This window comes from Necator americanus, chromosome X (assembly GCF_031761385.1).
Source record: "Necator americanus strain Aroian chromosome X, whole genome shotgun sequence".
Taxonomy (NCBI): domain Eukaryota; kingdom Metazoa; phylum Nematoda; class Chromadorea; order Rhabditida; family Ancylostomatidae; genus Necator; species Necator americanus.
The window spans coordinates 33,209,082-33,222,316 of NC_087376.1; the positions used below are offsets into that span (position 1 = coordinate 33,209,082).

At 35.3% G+C, this 13,235-nt stretch overlaps 6 protein-coding genes across 8 annotated transcripts; 3 read left to right on the plus strand and 3 right to left on the minus strand.

Moving 5' to 3' along the window:
* Positions 1-358: 358 nt before the first annotated feature.
* On the minus strand, positions 359-835 carry RB195_026205 (uncharacterized protein; the record flags this gene model as incomplete). Its single annotated transcript, XM_064214654.1, has 3 exons — positions 359-559; positions 669-747; positions 798-835. 3 exons carry the CDS (start codon positions 833-835, stop codon positions 359-361), a joined length of 318 nt encoding a protein of 105 aa, XP_064070535.1.
* A 365-nt stretch (positions 836-1,200) lies between these two features.
* RB195_026206 (uncharacterized protein) lies at positions 1,201-1,908 on the plus strand (the record flags this gene model as incomplete). The annotated part of the gene is made up of 2 exons (XM_064214655.1): positions 1,201-1,340; positions 1,818-1,908. The coding sequence occupies 2 exons, from the start codon at positions 1,201-1,203 to the stop codon at positions 1,906-1,908; spliced, it is 231 nt and encodes a 76-aa protein (XP_064070536.1).
* Positions 1,909-1,948: 40 nt separating this feature from the next.
* Positions 1,949-2,711, plus strand: RB195_026207 (uncharacterized protein; the record flags this gene model as incomplete). Its single annotated transcript, XM_064214656.1, has 2 exons — positions 1,949-2,100; positions 2,561-2,711. 2 exons carry the CDS (start codon positions 1,949-1,951, stop codon positions 2,709-2,711), a joined length of 303 nt encoding a protein of 100 aa, XP_064070537.1.
* Positions 2,712-3,021: 310 nt separating this feature from the next.
* Positions 3,022-6,535, minus strand: RB195_026208 (uncharacterized protein; the record flags this gene model as incomplete). Of its 2 annotated transcripts, XM_064214657.1 has the most annotated exons (9): positions 3,298-3,473; positions 3,553-3,714; positions 3,775-3,832; positions 3,886-3,999; positions 4,812-4,933; positions 5,372-5,450; positions 5,518-5,615; positions 5,673-5,822; positions 6,325-6,406. In XM_064214657.1, 9 exons carry the CDS (start codon positions 6,404-6,406, stop codon positions 3,298-3,300), a joined length of 1,041 nt encoding a protein of 346 aa, XP_064070538.1. The 2 variants fall into 2 exon arrangements, with proteins under 2 accessions (XP_013303650.2, XP_064070538.1); XM_013448196.2 differs by lacking the exons at positions 4,812-4,933; positions 5,372-5,450 and adding an exon at positions 3,022-3,033 and having other exon boundaries at positions 3,307-3,473; positions 6,325-6,535.
* A 36-nt stretch (positions 6,536-6,571) lies between these two features.
* RB195_026209 (uncharacterized protein) lies at positions 6,572-10,475 on the plus strand (the record flags this gene model as incomplete). 2 transcript variants are annotated; one of them, XM_013448197.2, is made up of 8 exons in its annotated part: positions 6,572-6,662; positions 7,675-7,749; positions 8,634-8,722; positions 8,787-8,939; positions 9,006-9,171; positions 9,629-9,805; positions 10,140-10,306; positions 10,386-10,475. In XM_013448197.2, the coding sequence occupies 8 exons, from the start codon at positions 6,572-6,574 to the stop codon at positions 10,473-10,475; spliced, it is 1,008 nt and encodes a 335-aa protein (XP_013303651.2). The 2 variants fall into 2 exon arrangements, with proteins under 2 accessions (XP_013303651.2, XP_064070539.1); XM_064214658.1 differs by lacking the exons at positions 6,572-6,662; positions 7,675-7,749; positions 10,386-10,475 and having other exon boundaries at positions 8,663-8,722; positions 10,140-10,330.
* Positions 10,476-11,796: 1,321 nt separating this feature from the next.
* On the minus strand, positions 11,797-12,120 carry RB195_026210 (uncharacterized protein; the record flags this gene model as incomplete). Its single annotated transcript, XM_064214659.1, has 1 exon — positions 11,797-12,120. The coding sequence occupies one exon, from the start codon at positions 12,118-12,120 to the stop codon at positions 11,797-11,799; it is 324 nt and encodes a 107-aa protein (XP_064070540.1).
* Positions 12,121-13,235: the final 1,115 nt, after the last annotated feature.

Genomic DNA, 13,235 nt, shown 5'->3' on the forward strand with positions numbered 1-13,235 from the left:
AAGTTTCCTTTTCACTTTCGTCATTTCTATGGCCGTCTTATTCTTTTCTTTTTTTAGCCTCAGTAGATAGTTTTTGTGTTCGATTTAACGCTTAGTGAAGTTCTTGGATATTTTTTCAAGGATATCTCTAACTCACTATCTTCAGAAATAGATACATGACGGGGGAAGCGTCCATGGAGTTAGCTTGAGAGTTCGGAATCAAGAAAAAAAAATCATAGCTGTGGTAATAGCAGTGTTTGACTGGGATATTTTAAGTAAATGGGAAATTTTACTTGTAAGAAACGTTGAAAATTACTTGTAATCTATTAAAAAGCCTGGATAGAAGGATATTTCATAAACGAATATTGAAAACAACACCTTAAGCGTGTTTCTGGATGATTTTATCTAACCCCAACTTGTTACAGTGCGATTTTTGAAAATGAGGAGCCAAAGTATCATGAAAGTATCGCTGATACTCACCTTTCCAGCTAAGTTTCATCCAGTAGTTTGTTTTCTCAACGTTTTGCAACTCCAGGATAAGTCTAGTATCCGAGAATGCGGAGTCAACATTCTGGTATTTCTGAAAACAATAAACTGTCATGCATGTACGTTTTTGTTTCAAACAAAGCAAATAACACTTAAAATAGCTGTGCTTTAATATTTGTGAGGATATACGGTAGAGAGATTACCTGTGGAATTGTCCGATGGCTGATTTTCTGGAACTCTTGGACTAAGCAAAGAGGAATAGTTAAGCGAGCAACGATTGCTCTTCGAATTGATCGATTATACGCCGGATATGTCGGTGCAGTTTTAGTTACTCGCCATTGATCGCTTTTTGATCCACTTTCGTCATCATCTCATGATCAGCAGATCAGGAATTCAAGAATATCCAGTATTTTCTTCATTTCCTGACTTTCTCTTCTTATTCTTCGTACGACTTAATGGATATCTCATCAGAACATTGAATTCTGTGGATAGTGTGGGTGATATCCTTGGCTAGTACCAGTGTTTCTTTTAGGATGTATCAATCGTTGGTAACTTTTGTAAACTCAGATTTATCTTCCTTTTTAAGTGTTTGTTTTCCCCGGAAACCCCTTGCTCTAAGCCCTTTACATTAAAAAAAACACTGTGAAGTATTTCTTGAGATGTTACAAGTTCTGTTGTTTTTTTACCTGTTTTGATTTTTACTTTTACTTTTTTAAATATCATTATTATATTCAGATGTATCATGAAAGACAATCACGTCAAATGTGCTTGGTTCATGCTTTGAATGCGTTATTTCAAAGACCTCAATTCACCTCACAATCATTGGATGAGATTTGTTACGCTTTGAATGAGAAACGATGGTTTAATCCTCACAGGTACGATTCCATACAAGACCATTCAATCTCTTTTTAGTTAAATATACTTTCAATTATTTGTTTGGAGCCTTCTTTTTCCCTTTTACCCTCTGAGTGTCATATAAGAGCTGAAAGTAATAGTTCTTTTCTCTTATAAATGACATATGATTGCTTGCCTTGTGACTATTTTAATAGAAAAGTATTTTAAAAAAAAAGGAACAAAAGAAAGATTTTTGGGACTTGATCTAAACGAAGAACTACGATGGATTCTTGTTATTTCGTGCTGAGACCCGATTCAACGATAGTGCTTCGTAGAAATTTATTATTAGAACTTAATGAAGTCATATTTTTTACCATGATTAGTTGAAAATATCATACTACTTGTTTTACTTGAACTGCTTATGCAGTTAGCAAGCCGTTAATATTTTCTTTCCTATATATTTAATTATTTATCCATTCCATTTGCGTCATTTATTGATTAGAGTCACCTTTCCACAGGTCCATGCTTGGTCTCGGGAATTACGATGCGAATGTGTTAATGTCTGCCCTGGGAATGTATGACTATGTGGTATTTTCATCTCTTCCTTAATTTTAAATCATATTTTTCATATTTATCTTTTTTCTCATTTATGGTTGTCTGGTTTGATGTTCGATTACCGGTTGAGCGGATACGATTCGATAATATCCACGCAATAATTGTTAATGTTCCCAGTAGCAGTTATATTCCATTGTGGAAAGGTCGACATTGGTACACTATCCTTCGACAGCAGGATACTGGAAGGTTAGTTAGCTCTTTTCTTGCTAAGTTGGATCCACAGAGTGATTCTGGAGAGTTTGATAGGATGAAATTTTCAAACAATGTGTTTTTTTCCTATAAATGTGACTTATTTTTTCAGAAGTTTAGTTTTTTTTCTGGTCTTTGAAAGCTTTTTTCTGCCCATTTTTATTAAGGAGCTGTTAGCAGCCTCAAAAATTCTGTGTTTCACTGATACTATTTCATTCTTTTTAAATGTATCTCGAATTATTTGAGTCCCGGTCTCCTAGCTATATCATTTTTGAATCCCTTTAATTTTTGTGGATGATGAGAAATAAAATTGTCCATTATTACGGTAGCATCTGTTAAGGAATTAGTTTTAATTTATCGAGTACAATTTAGAGTTAATGAGAACGAAGAGGGAGAGAAGAAGAGACTCCAATTACTCTTCAAATTGTTACTGGTAGAATATGCGGCTTTTTTCCAGATTCTTCAATCTGGACTCAAAGTTGAACCAACCAGAAGAGATTACCGATATCATCCAGCATTGTCGTAATTTACTCAACAGAACGGAAGATGGAAATCAGTTGTTTCTGGTTGGAAAAGGTGACTCATCGCTTTTCCTTCATCCAGAATAGATTTTTTTGTACAGTATTCATGTTGTGCTTTTGAAAATTGTCTTTCTAGCGATACATTACAGTACTTGTAAATAGTATTTTTGTAATTATATAATTGTATACACTGTAATGTGCATAGTTTATTCAATTTTAAAATGAGAATAGATTTATATCTTATTTTGCACACATTCCACCATAATTTGATGCCAATATTTTTTCGAGAAAGTATGTTCGCATTGTAAATAAATGTGTGACACGTATATGAAGTTGTGTGTATGTGCTGGTTTTGGAGTAGTTTGTGCTGCTATCCTTCCGATAGGTAGTTAGGTTGTCAACTGGTTATCTGTAAAAAGAAAATGTAGTGTGTGGTTTTAACGTGGGACGTTTTCATGAGGATTTTTTTTTTCAAAATGTTGACAAGAATCCCATAATATCTGGATCTGAAGTAATCAATACGTTAGTGCATGGATGGTTCTGTTGTAGACATGGAAGAGAATCCGAAAATAGATTAATTTGTCATTGTAGTAAAGAAAAAAAAAGAACAAAAGGAATGAAAAATCCAGAGCTGTAAAAGCATAGATTTCCATGTGAAAATCTTGCTCCATTGTTAACTCACGTAAAAATAAGTCCCAGCTACCGGAGTGCCGAGAAATTTCCCCGTTTCACTCGTCAAAAAATCCGTGAACGATGTGTAGTTAGCGTGAAAATCGTGCCATGTCTGCGCATTTCTCCTCGTTAAACGGACTTTCGTTTGAAACACGAGAACAATGTAGAGCTTTCGTGCTGAAAATATTACGAGAAAATGCACACTATCATTCTTACAGTAGTATTGCACTGTACGTTCCAATATTGTAATATTTACTTTGTTTTGTTGAAATTTGATCACTTTGTACGGTTAATACTCGATTCATATTCCGGAAAAATATCCCCTCATCCCATGCTGGTACTGTTAAATCGATTTCACGACTAAGTGTAGATGGTCGATTATAGTAGAAGTTCATTGCTTCTGGATTACCATGTGGATCTGAATAATGACTAAGATCCTAGGATTGTACTATGACGATTATTTAAAGGTGTCACTAACTGTATAACACCAACACATGGTGGAATTCGTGACGCATTTGATCATGAAGAAGAATAACCTAGAAAATCCATGTTTCATTATCGGGATCGTGATTTAACATGAAAAAATAACCTTTCGGAGGTAGACAGGTTTCCTGAAACGATGTGGAAGCATTGAGAAATGATCTCCAGTACGAATTTCCGGTGGTGTGCTGCCAGTTGTTTGAGCAAATTCATGAAGAATAACCTAAAATATTTCCATATTCTTGTTTACGGTAACGTTTTCCTCATAGTTGATTTTTCTTGAGTTCGATTGAGGTAAATGCGCTAATTTTTGCGAAACCCATTGCACATAATATCCAGAAAGCACTCTATCGAACTTATTTTTTTACTCACTACGGATTTAAACAGATTTTTTTCCTTAAAGCCAACAAAAGTTCATGCTGCCTTATTTTGAATTCATGCTCTCCGAATTCGAACGGTGCTTCTGGAATCGATTAATTATATATTATCTTTTATATTATAATTTTGTATTATTATGTTGTATTATTCTATTAGTATTATTATTAGATGTTATTATTATTACTATATTTTATATTGTACTGTTAATCTTACTTTATCCTAGTTTTGTGACTGGAATTTCCTCTTTCTCACCTTACTCCTCCTCCTTTATACCTCACACTATATCAGAATTCTATAAGCACCTGCTCATGGTACTCTTCACTTGTTTTTGAGTCTATCCAGAAAATATTGTAGAAAATAAAAAAAAATAGAAATAGAAAAAAAAAGACGCAGAATAATGGAAATTTATAAGAACAGAGCGGATAACTTTCGCTCATTAGTTTCTTTTTCTTAATTTCAAATCCGAACAATGTCAATATCCCAAAGGCCCTCAATTCATCCTGTTATTCATTCTCACAAGGAATAGAGTGCATATGAATTGCACTATTTAGTTATCCATCAACTCGTGAACCGCTGTAGTATGAGGACGTCCGGATGGATCTCAAGTGGTGGATACGCATCTGCATTCATGATGAAAAGGAACCATTCAAGACTCACATAGTCGATTCCGCGTAATGGAGGTAGTGGAATAATGGATGGCGAAATTGAGGTTACGTAGAAAAGTGGCATAGACAAATTGGCGGACATTTTGTTGATACCAACTTTCGTCTCATAGAAAACTATAACAACATTCTATTAGGTCCTATTTTTTTAATTTGAAAATAATACTTACAAAGTTTTTAACTGTGTGCCTCAGAGTGAAGTTTTGTAAGGAACCCAGATAAAGTTTTTTTAAAAAAAGTTTAAAAAAAGTAAATGAAGAAAGGGAAAAGTCTGGTAATGTACTCAACATTAATTAAGATTTAAAACCAATTTCAGTTACTTCTATACATTTTTTTGATACTTTTACAGATGATTTCCTCGAAATGCTAAGCTCTTCCAGAGAAAGACGTTATTTTTTTTTGAAATGTTGAATCTACAAAAGACTCGAATTAGGCATTATGTTTCCATTATTTAGACGTTTTCCTTGTTCTCTTGAATTACTGTTTAGTTTTCAATATTAATATTTAGTACTTTTTAGTAAAATATCCTAGAACTTCCAATTATTGAATCCTTACCGTTTTCGAATGAATCCAGTGTTGATGTTTTGCAACATAAATGCGTGTTGCTTGTTACAACCATTTGATGATTAATAGCCTTTGAAAATAAATATTTCAACGGACCACATTAAAATATTTCTATTCGAGAAGAAAAAAAGTGCTACCTGTTCACATGTGTACTCCTCAGGGCATGGATTTGTTTCACTTGGATCACATAGAAGTACGGACGGAATATCGTAGGATGAGGCACCATATGGACATACTAAATAATTTCAAAGAACATCTCCATCCGTTTCCATTTAAGACTGAATGAACGTACTTGGTTTCACGTGCTCCGGAACGCCTGGAGGATTGCTTAAATCCTGAGGGACATCCGAGCAACAACGATAATCCTTAGTTTGTTTCGAGAATAAGCAGACAGGATTTCGTCCAGTACATTCGATAGGATCATGTGGGGTACATTTAACACCTATATTGAATACTCGTTGGAACTGAATTTTGCAAAAGTAAGCGAAAAATCCTCATATCTCTACCGTCATCCTGGAATTCAGAACATTGTGAAAATGTAGCCAAGATATTAAGTTCGTGTGTTTGCCATCCATACTCACAAACTGCAAAGTAGTAGAATCCACAAGGTTGGTTCCTGGTACATTTGGCGCTTTAGTGACAATCAGTCGTTGATCTCTATGCACAGTTACTCAGGATCAGATCCATGTTTTAGGAACTATTATTCTCTATCTCTATGCATATAGCGGTTAAATCTCAAATGTACTATAAATGTCACATTTTTTGAATTTTATGAACTAGTCCTAAAACCTAAATCGAATCAAATTGAGAAATATTTTTTCTTAAAATTTTAATCAGCAATTTGTGAAACTTAAATCATGCATTTCCTGAAAATTCTTTTAAATCTTCGCGCAATTTTTTTCCTATCTACTGGAATTTTCTATTCCACTAAAAATCGAACTTACTGTCATCGAATTTCTCCTCCTGACTCTCTTCACGAGTGATGGAAATAATTGAGGTAGTGATGAGGATGAGTACAAGCCACATGTACGTGTTACAGTACCACAGGTGCACGTGGGAATAGTTCCCGTATAGTTTCGTGAGGAATTTTGTTGACTGAGCTGACCGATTGGGTGATCGTTCATGACGGATTACGTGACGGAGCACGTCGACCATGCGTACGTTCATTGAGCAATCCACGTTTGAAGAAGCATGATCATATTGGAATTTCTGGTCGGGATCCTCACCATATATGTACAAAATATCCGTTCACAACCAGCAATTCCACCACCGGAACGTCCAGGTAAAAATAATAAAATCCTTACAGAACTATTAGCAAATCCAAGAGTTTTTCCTAGTTTTGTTTCCTGATTGTAGCTTTGAAAAGAGATTGAGAACTCCCAGTTGAGTAGTCCTGTATTTGCACGTTTATATCTCATTGAAAAATAAATATTTTTTTCAAAATATTTTGGTCCTTATTGCCTATTATTATTATTATTATTATTATTATTATTATTATTATTATTATTATTATTATTATTATTATTATTACTATTATTATTATTATTATTATTATTATTATTATTATTATTATTATTATTATTATTATTATTATTATTATTATTATTATTATTATTATTACCATTATTAATCTATTATTATCTGTTTATTTTTTATTTCTTTATTATTATACATATAATTGATATTTTATCTATAGATATTCACTTATCTTTTAATTTTTATTTACTTTTTTTTTATTATTGCTGTTGATCTATTGTCATTTCCTACTCGACGTTTAGCGAGAACTGATCCTCAAGTGATTATATTGCTCTATGTTCAAGTCATTTTGTGCCATTTCATAAATCCATTCAGATCACTTACTGTACACAGGATGAGAGTAATTTTTATCCTAGATCCTTACAGATTGCTCTGCTTCATGGCAATCTCACGACCTCACCTATGTCCCATCATTGTCCCAGTGCTTTGATTACTCCGAAGGTACTGTTCGACCTCATTTTTTCCGTGTTTCAAGCTTACTTACATCAACCTAAGATTTGCACCAATTCCATAACTCAGAGGATAATTCTTGCTGTGCTTCATAGGTACTGGGGTCCCATGTACTCCAAACAATCCAACAACATGTACTGGACGCAATCCATTTTGTGCTTCTTCATCCGGAAACACATTCAAATGTTGCAGTGATCGCATACAGGCAACATTGTTTTCGATATTGTCTTACAGCTTTAATCTATGGAAATAGCTTTTATTGATCCACGTTTATCCAGTAATTTGAAGAAAAAAAAACTAATTCTAAGGTGAAATCCACGACCTGAGTTATTTGCAGGATTCTGTAGAAATCGAAAAGCTGGAACCAGAACATGTGAAACCAGGTTAGTTGTACGATTTCCGCTGGAAAATTTGTGTGAACCGTCGTTGAGGGAAAAAATGAGGCACGGTAGGCAAATAGGATTCTCATTCAAAGCTGCAGTAGCGACTCGTTCTGTTTTTCAGTGCTGGGTCAATATTAGAAAATATTCGGAATATGTTCTTCTGCTCCTGTAATTTTTTCGGATCTCTTTAATCCAGAAAGCTTGGAACAGTGAGAAAAATCGCAAAAAATCTACTCAAATCAGTAGGCTTATGGAAACTGGACGAGTTGTTGCTGAAGGCAGCAAATCGGTGTTTGAATGAGCCAATGACAACAACTCTATCCCGCCCCTTTTTTACTGAAAAGTTCGACTCCCTATGAAAATCCCGTCGTCGAAACGAAAACTGTCCTCTATGTACTTATATAATATTTACTATTTTTTTTATCATACATTTATATTTTGTAGTATTCATAGAATAGATAAATAAATATTTATAGACAAAATATTTCTATTTTATGTTTACTATATTTACTTCTCAGTAGTCACCTTCTTGTAAAATCCTTGTGACGAAATAATTCTATTTTTTTTCTGGATTTTCATAGTATAACCGACTCCAAGGAAACATCCCTACGTACAGCATGACATATCGCTCATGTTTTCCGGCACTATGTAGGTATCCTAGAGCCATTCATTTCCAATGGAATCTTACGAAACGTGGCCGGAGGGATTGGTGTCACTAACAGATAGATCAAAATATTTTTTTTGAAATCTTAACGTTAAAAACCTTGTTTAGGGAGGAAACAGTATCTATATATTTGCGCTTTTTTATTTTGTTCGGAAATTTCGGATGAAAAATAGAAAATCCATAATTCACATCGGAAAAATTGTAAATATGTTTTTTTAAGTGTGTCCCAGCGGTGCTATTGCGTTTCGCATGCCACAGGTGGTGCTGTGCGATCCAACCATAGTCAATATTTGTCCATACGAATATACGGTATGCGTGGTTTCGAAAAAAGTCCTTTAAACTGTTGATAAATCCGTTTTTTGTTGGATTTTAGTGCGTTGAAGCAGCAAATGGACATCTTCTGCCGAAAGATGCGCGATCACTGTGCTGTAAAACGTCCACATTATATTCGTTCGCCACAGTTTTCCGAGAAATCAAACTCTCCCCACGGATTGTCCCAAATCCACCGTTATCAGCTATTGAATATGTAAGTACTATACTATACTATAATTTTCTAGACTTTTTCCTCAATACCTCAACACATTTCTCCCAGGTCAGACTCAACGTCCACACATCCGCCACAATGCATGATCCAGAAATTAGAACCGGAGATCATTTTGTGCTTTCTCCGTTCAAATTATTGGAACCAGCTTATCTTAAGGGAGTTCGATTGTACGCAGAACAAACTCGCAGCAGCTACATCCATGTTCTCTTATTTGGTAATTTCTGGATTCTTGTGTTTTTACTAAAGATTTGTTTTTACATCTACGAAAATACACAGGGAGTTCAGCACGAGGGATTGAAATGGGTCTATAACTCCTTTTGTGAATGTGTTTGACTGAGCTGTTATCAAATTCCGTCTCACTTTTCTAAGCTTTCTGGATAACAACAGTCCTGGAAAAATTACCGTAGCCCGAGAGAAACGCATGAGTAGTTTCAGAGTATTCATCACAGGAGGGTTGCTAGGGAAATTTTAGATATTTTCAATGATATAGGGTCTGAATTTTGTTTTGTTATGATTTTTCACTTCATTTTGAAGGCTAACAAATTATTGATTTAAAACAATTACCGTAACTGTATGATTAGTAAAGGATTTATCGAACGTGTGAGTACGGTCATTACAGGAATTGGGATATATAACGCCCACTCATGAATTTAATTCTTCACAATTTTCAGATCCGCTCACTCCTACGGAAAGTATGCAATTGTACTACGATAGATCGTCAGGAGGTGGACGATACGTGGATTTAACCGAACCAATTGCTGATGGTGGATTCATCGCTAAACGAGTTTTTAATGCAGCACCAATGACAAATATCGAGAATCCACAACGTCCTGGACCTAATCGTGAATGTATGTGTTTTGAGGAATTTGCTTTCAAACGCATGTCCATAATTTTCGTAATCCATAAAAAGTGTTATTAAGTAATTTTTACGTCTCTACGGCTTCGAAAAAAGCTGTGAAAGGGAATTATCATTAAAATGCGAAGATTTTCGTTTATAATTTCTACTATCCTGAAAAGAAGAGTTTACTTTATAATTCCAGAAGGAAAAGAGGAGAAGGGATTCTTCATTTAAACAAAAACAAATCGCTTGTGATCAATTTGTGATCGTGGCAATCCAGATAAACACATGGATTATTCCATAAAGCAGCTTTCTCAAATCGAATAGTTTTCGAACCGTTTCAGATCGGAAACTATGGGTTCTACTTGTTTTCAAAACAACAGATCCATTAACACGTCTTTATGTGTTTTCAACAAGTGATCTTCACTCAAAATACAAGACTGTGGCCGAATTCCTGAAATCCGATACAGGAAGACGTCTTGGAACTCCTGTCGCTGGCACATTCTTCTATGTGAGTTTTCTCATCTGTTTATAGGTTTTGCTGTGGTAGAACCGAAATTTCTTCTAAACAAAAGAGAACACCGTTCCAGAAAGATGGATGTGTTGAGCGCTTTTTTTTAACTTTCGAAGGAAAATGGTGTGAAAAGGGTGCAGAACATCCTGGACAACTTCGCTTTTAAGAGTTCTATACTCGCATTTTTTTAGTTCTTATCCGATCGTACTTTTCTAAAATATTTTACCTGCCTAATTTTTCCCATAATCTTTTTTTTTATAGAGGAGAAACATAAAGAGAGCCACCCAGTATCGGTAGTTCCAGGATATTTTTAGTAGGAAATCTACAGATGCATGCAAATAGTTGTAGCTTAGAAAAAGACGACAATAACATATCGAAGACCTTAATAGAAAGAATAGAAGAATTTTTGATCTACCGGTGGTCTCATCAAGGTAATTCGGAGTACAGAATGTACTAGAGGTGGAGGAAACGACGCAAAACACTTGGCATTCCATGTGCCTTTGATTTTCTTTGATCTACCGCTAAAATATTGTTCTAGATCCCTGATTTTTCAGATATAAATATTGTATAAATCATTTTTTCAGCTCACCACGGACTGAAGCCATCGATGCAAGTGATTTTTGAGTAGACCGGTCTAATAAAGATTTTTTTCGAGATTCTCCGCATTTGTTGTTCTCTCTCTGGATTTCTGCACTCTTTCGCAAGTGTGGGAATTCAAATTAAATAATCGAGGTGAAGTGTTGATGAAAAAAGTGATACGACAAAGAAAAAAGCGCTAAGAATTTGAAGAACATAGCAATTCTTTGACCGAATTGTTCTCGAAAATTCCAAAAAAGATCAAAAGATGATCAGCCGTGACAAGAAAAAAAAAATTGGAACAACCTGTCCAAACATCATTAACGTTTCGATCTTTTCACTTTAGCCTACATTATTTTGTATTCAGGAAGTTTTCAGGATGAAATACATTTCATCCACTGTAAATATAATCTTTGGAATAACGCTGATCCCGTGCGCATATTCCATATTCTATCTTTGTCACTTTACTCTACATTTTTTATATTCCTATGGAAGTCTTCAGGAAGAATTTCATTCCATCCACGGCTATTTTAAAGGATAACCATTGAAACAACGCTGATTTTGTATGCGGATCCTGGATATCTTCAAAAACTAAATCCGTTATATATGAAAATATTTTTCGAAAGAGCGAGGAGATTGTTGAATTGGGAAGGATGGGATCTCTGCTATTCGCTATTCTGGATGCTAATTGGAGCGACTGTAAATCGGAACGAGTATGTAAATTCTCATTCGTAACTCGTTTGTAACTCCTCTATTTGTAGTTACTCATTTTACTTCAAATACTGTAGTTTTCCTCGGTTAAAAATGTGTGGGATTGAGAGATAACCGTTTGTGGATTCTTCTCGAACGCTATTCTCGTGAGCATATTTGATTATAGTACACTTCTTTGGAGAGTTGATCACATCCGGAAACTACAACGGATTCAAGTGCTCCATTTCTCGACAAAATACTCGTTGCACGAGTCTCGTGTATGGAACGGTTACGCGGTTAGGGAAATCGTATAACGAACGGTCCCGTTCGGTGTACAATCCATGAATGTGAGGATCGGGAGTGAGACGATCCACTTGATGTGAATAGTGTGGTTGAACGCCAATGTCCACGCGATTTACTCCACTCCTGGCGACCCCTTCTCGTATTTGTATCTTTGAACTCTCTCGAGTTCGCATCCTCTCTAAAAGGCCATCTGGCACATGGCTGTCCATTGCGCAATTGACCACTATATCGGTTTTCCTCATTCTTCACTGTTGAGTCAAATCTTTGTCCTAATTTTTGACCTTCAATTCATTGTACTTCATCGGTATATCACTTGCACAAAGTTTCATCCATTGATTAATCCCAGGATTTTTTCCGTGAACGGTAGGAGGATTTTGCTTGAGGTTATGATGTTTGCGGGTGTTTTTTTTTCGACGCTGAACGTATACACATAAATCTATTCGCGTAGAGCTCGAATTAATGGATTTTCTCCTCATATTAACGAGCGAACACATTTTCACTTCATTTGATCCTTTGAAGATGTAATAAGACGTACTTCTCCAGGTTTTTTCCTGGAAACATTACCATCTGGAACACTAAGCGGCATCATTGCGAATTTTTAAAAAATAAACATGTAAATAATTGTCCCTCAAATACTTAGTTTTGCTATTAGACATTTCACAACTTTCCTATGACTTTTTCCAATAATTCTCCCTATTTCGCAATCCCTCCTTTCCTCCAGAATTCTATCGTATTGGACCTCCCAGCGGCGGCAACGTATCCTCCAATTAGCTGCGCGTTCCGCTTCAAAATTTCACATATAGACCTAGAATTCTTCAAATTTCTACCGTACACCCTTGATTTCGTCCCCTCCAGAATTTCCAGGAAGCTACCCAGTTAGTCCCCCAGTGGGCTATATTGTCGGTAAATGATTTTTTATCTAGGATTTTCATCCTGAGAAGCTTACTGTTTGAGCAAAGCTTGTGTAAAACCCTAGGTCTGGAGATCTTCCATTCAATAGAAGAATAGCATCTGAATAGAATTTTCAGGAATTATTTCTCGAGAATTTTGAAAATTACAATCTAATTTTCTATGAGTGCTGAATACTTCAAAAGATGTCAAAGGTATGTGAAATGCTGCGGTTGAACCTTCGAAAGGAGGATAGTTGAAGAGAACGAGGAAACTCACTGTGTTCTTTTCAATATGCCTCGAATTCGTTACAGTAACATGGCGAAATAATGCATTACGAATTTTTTTTTTAAATTTAAATATGTACCGTTTCCCCAGTTATACCTACGTTCGACCTTAAACTTCTAATTTGCTCGTGTACGTGGCGGTACGAACGAAAGTTTTGCATCATTCTGTGAATCAGAAGAAA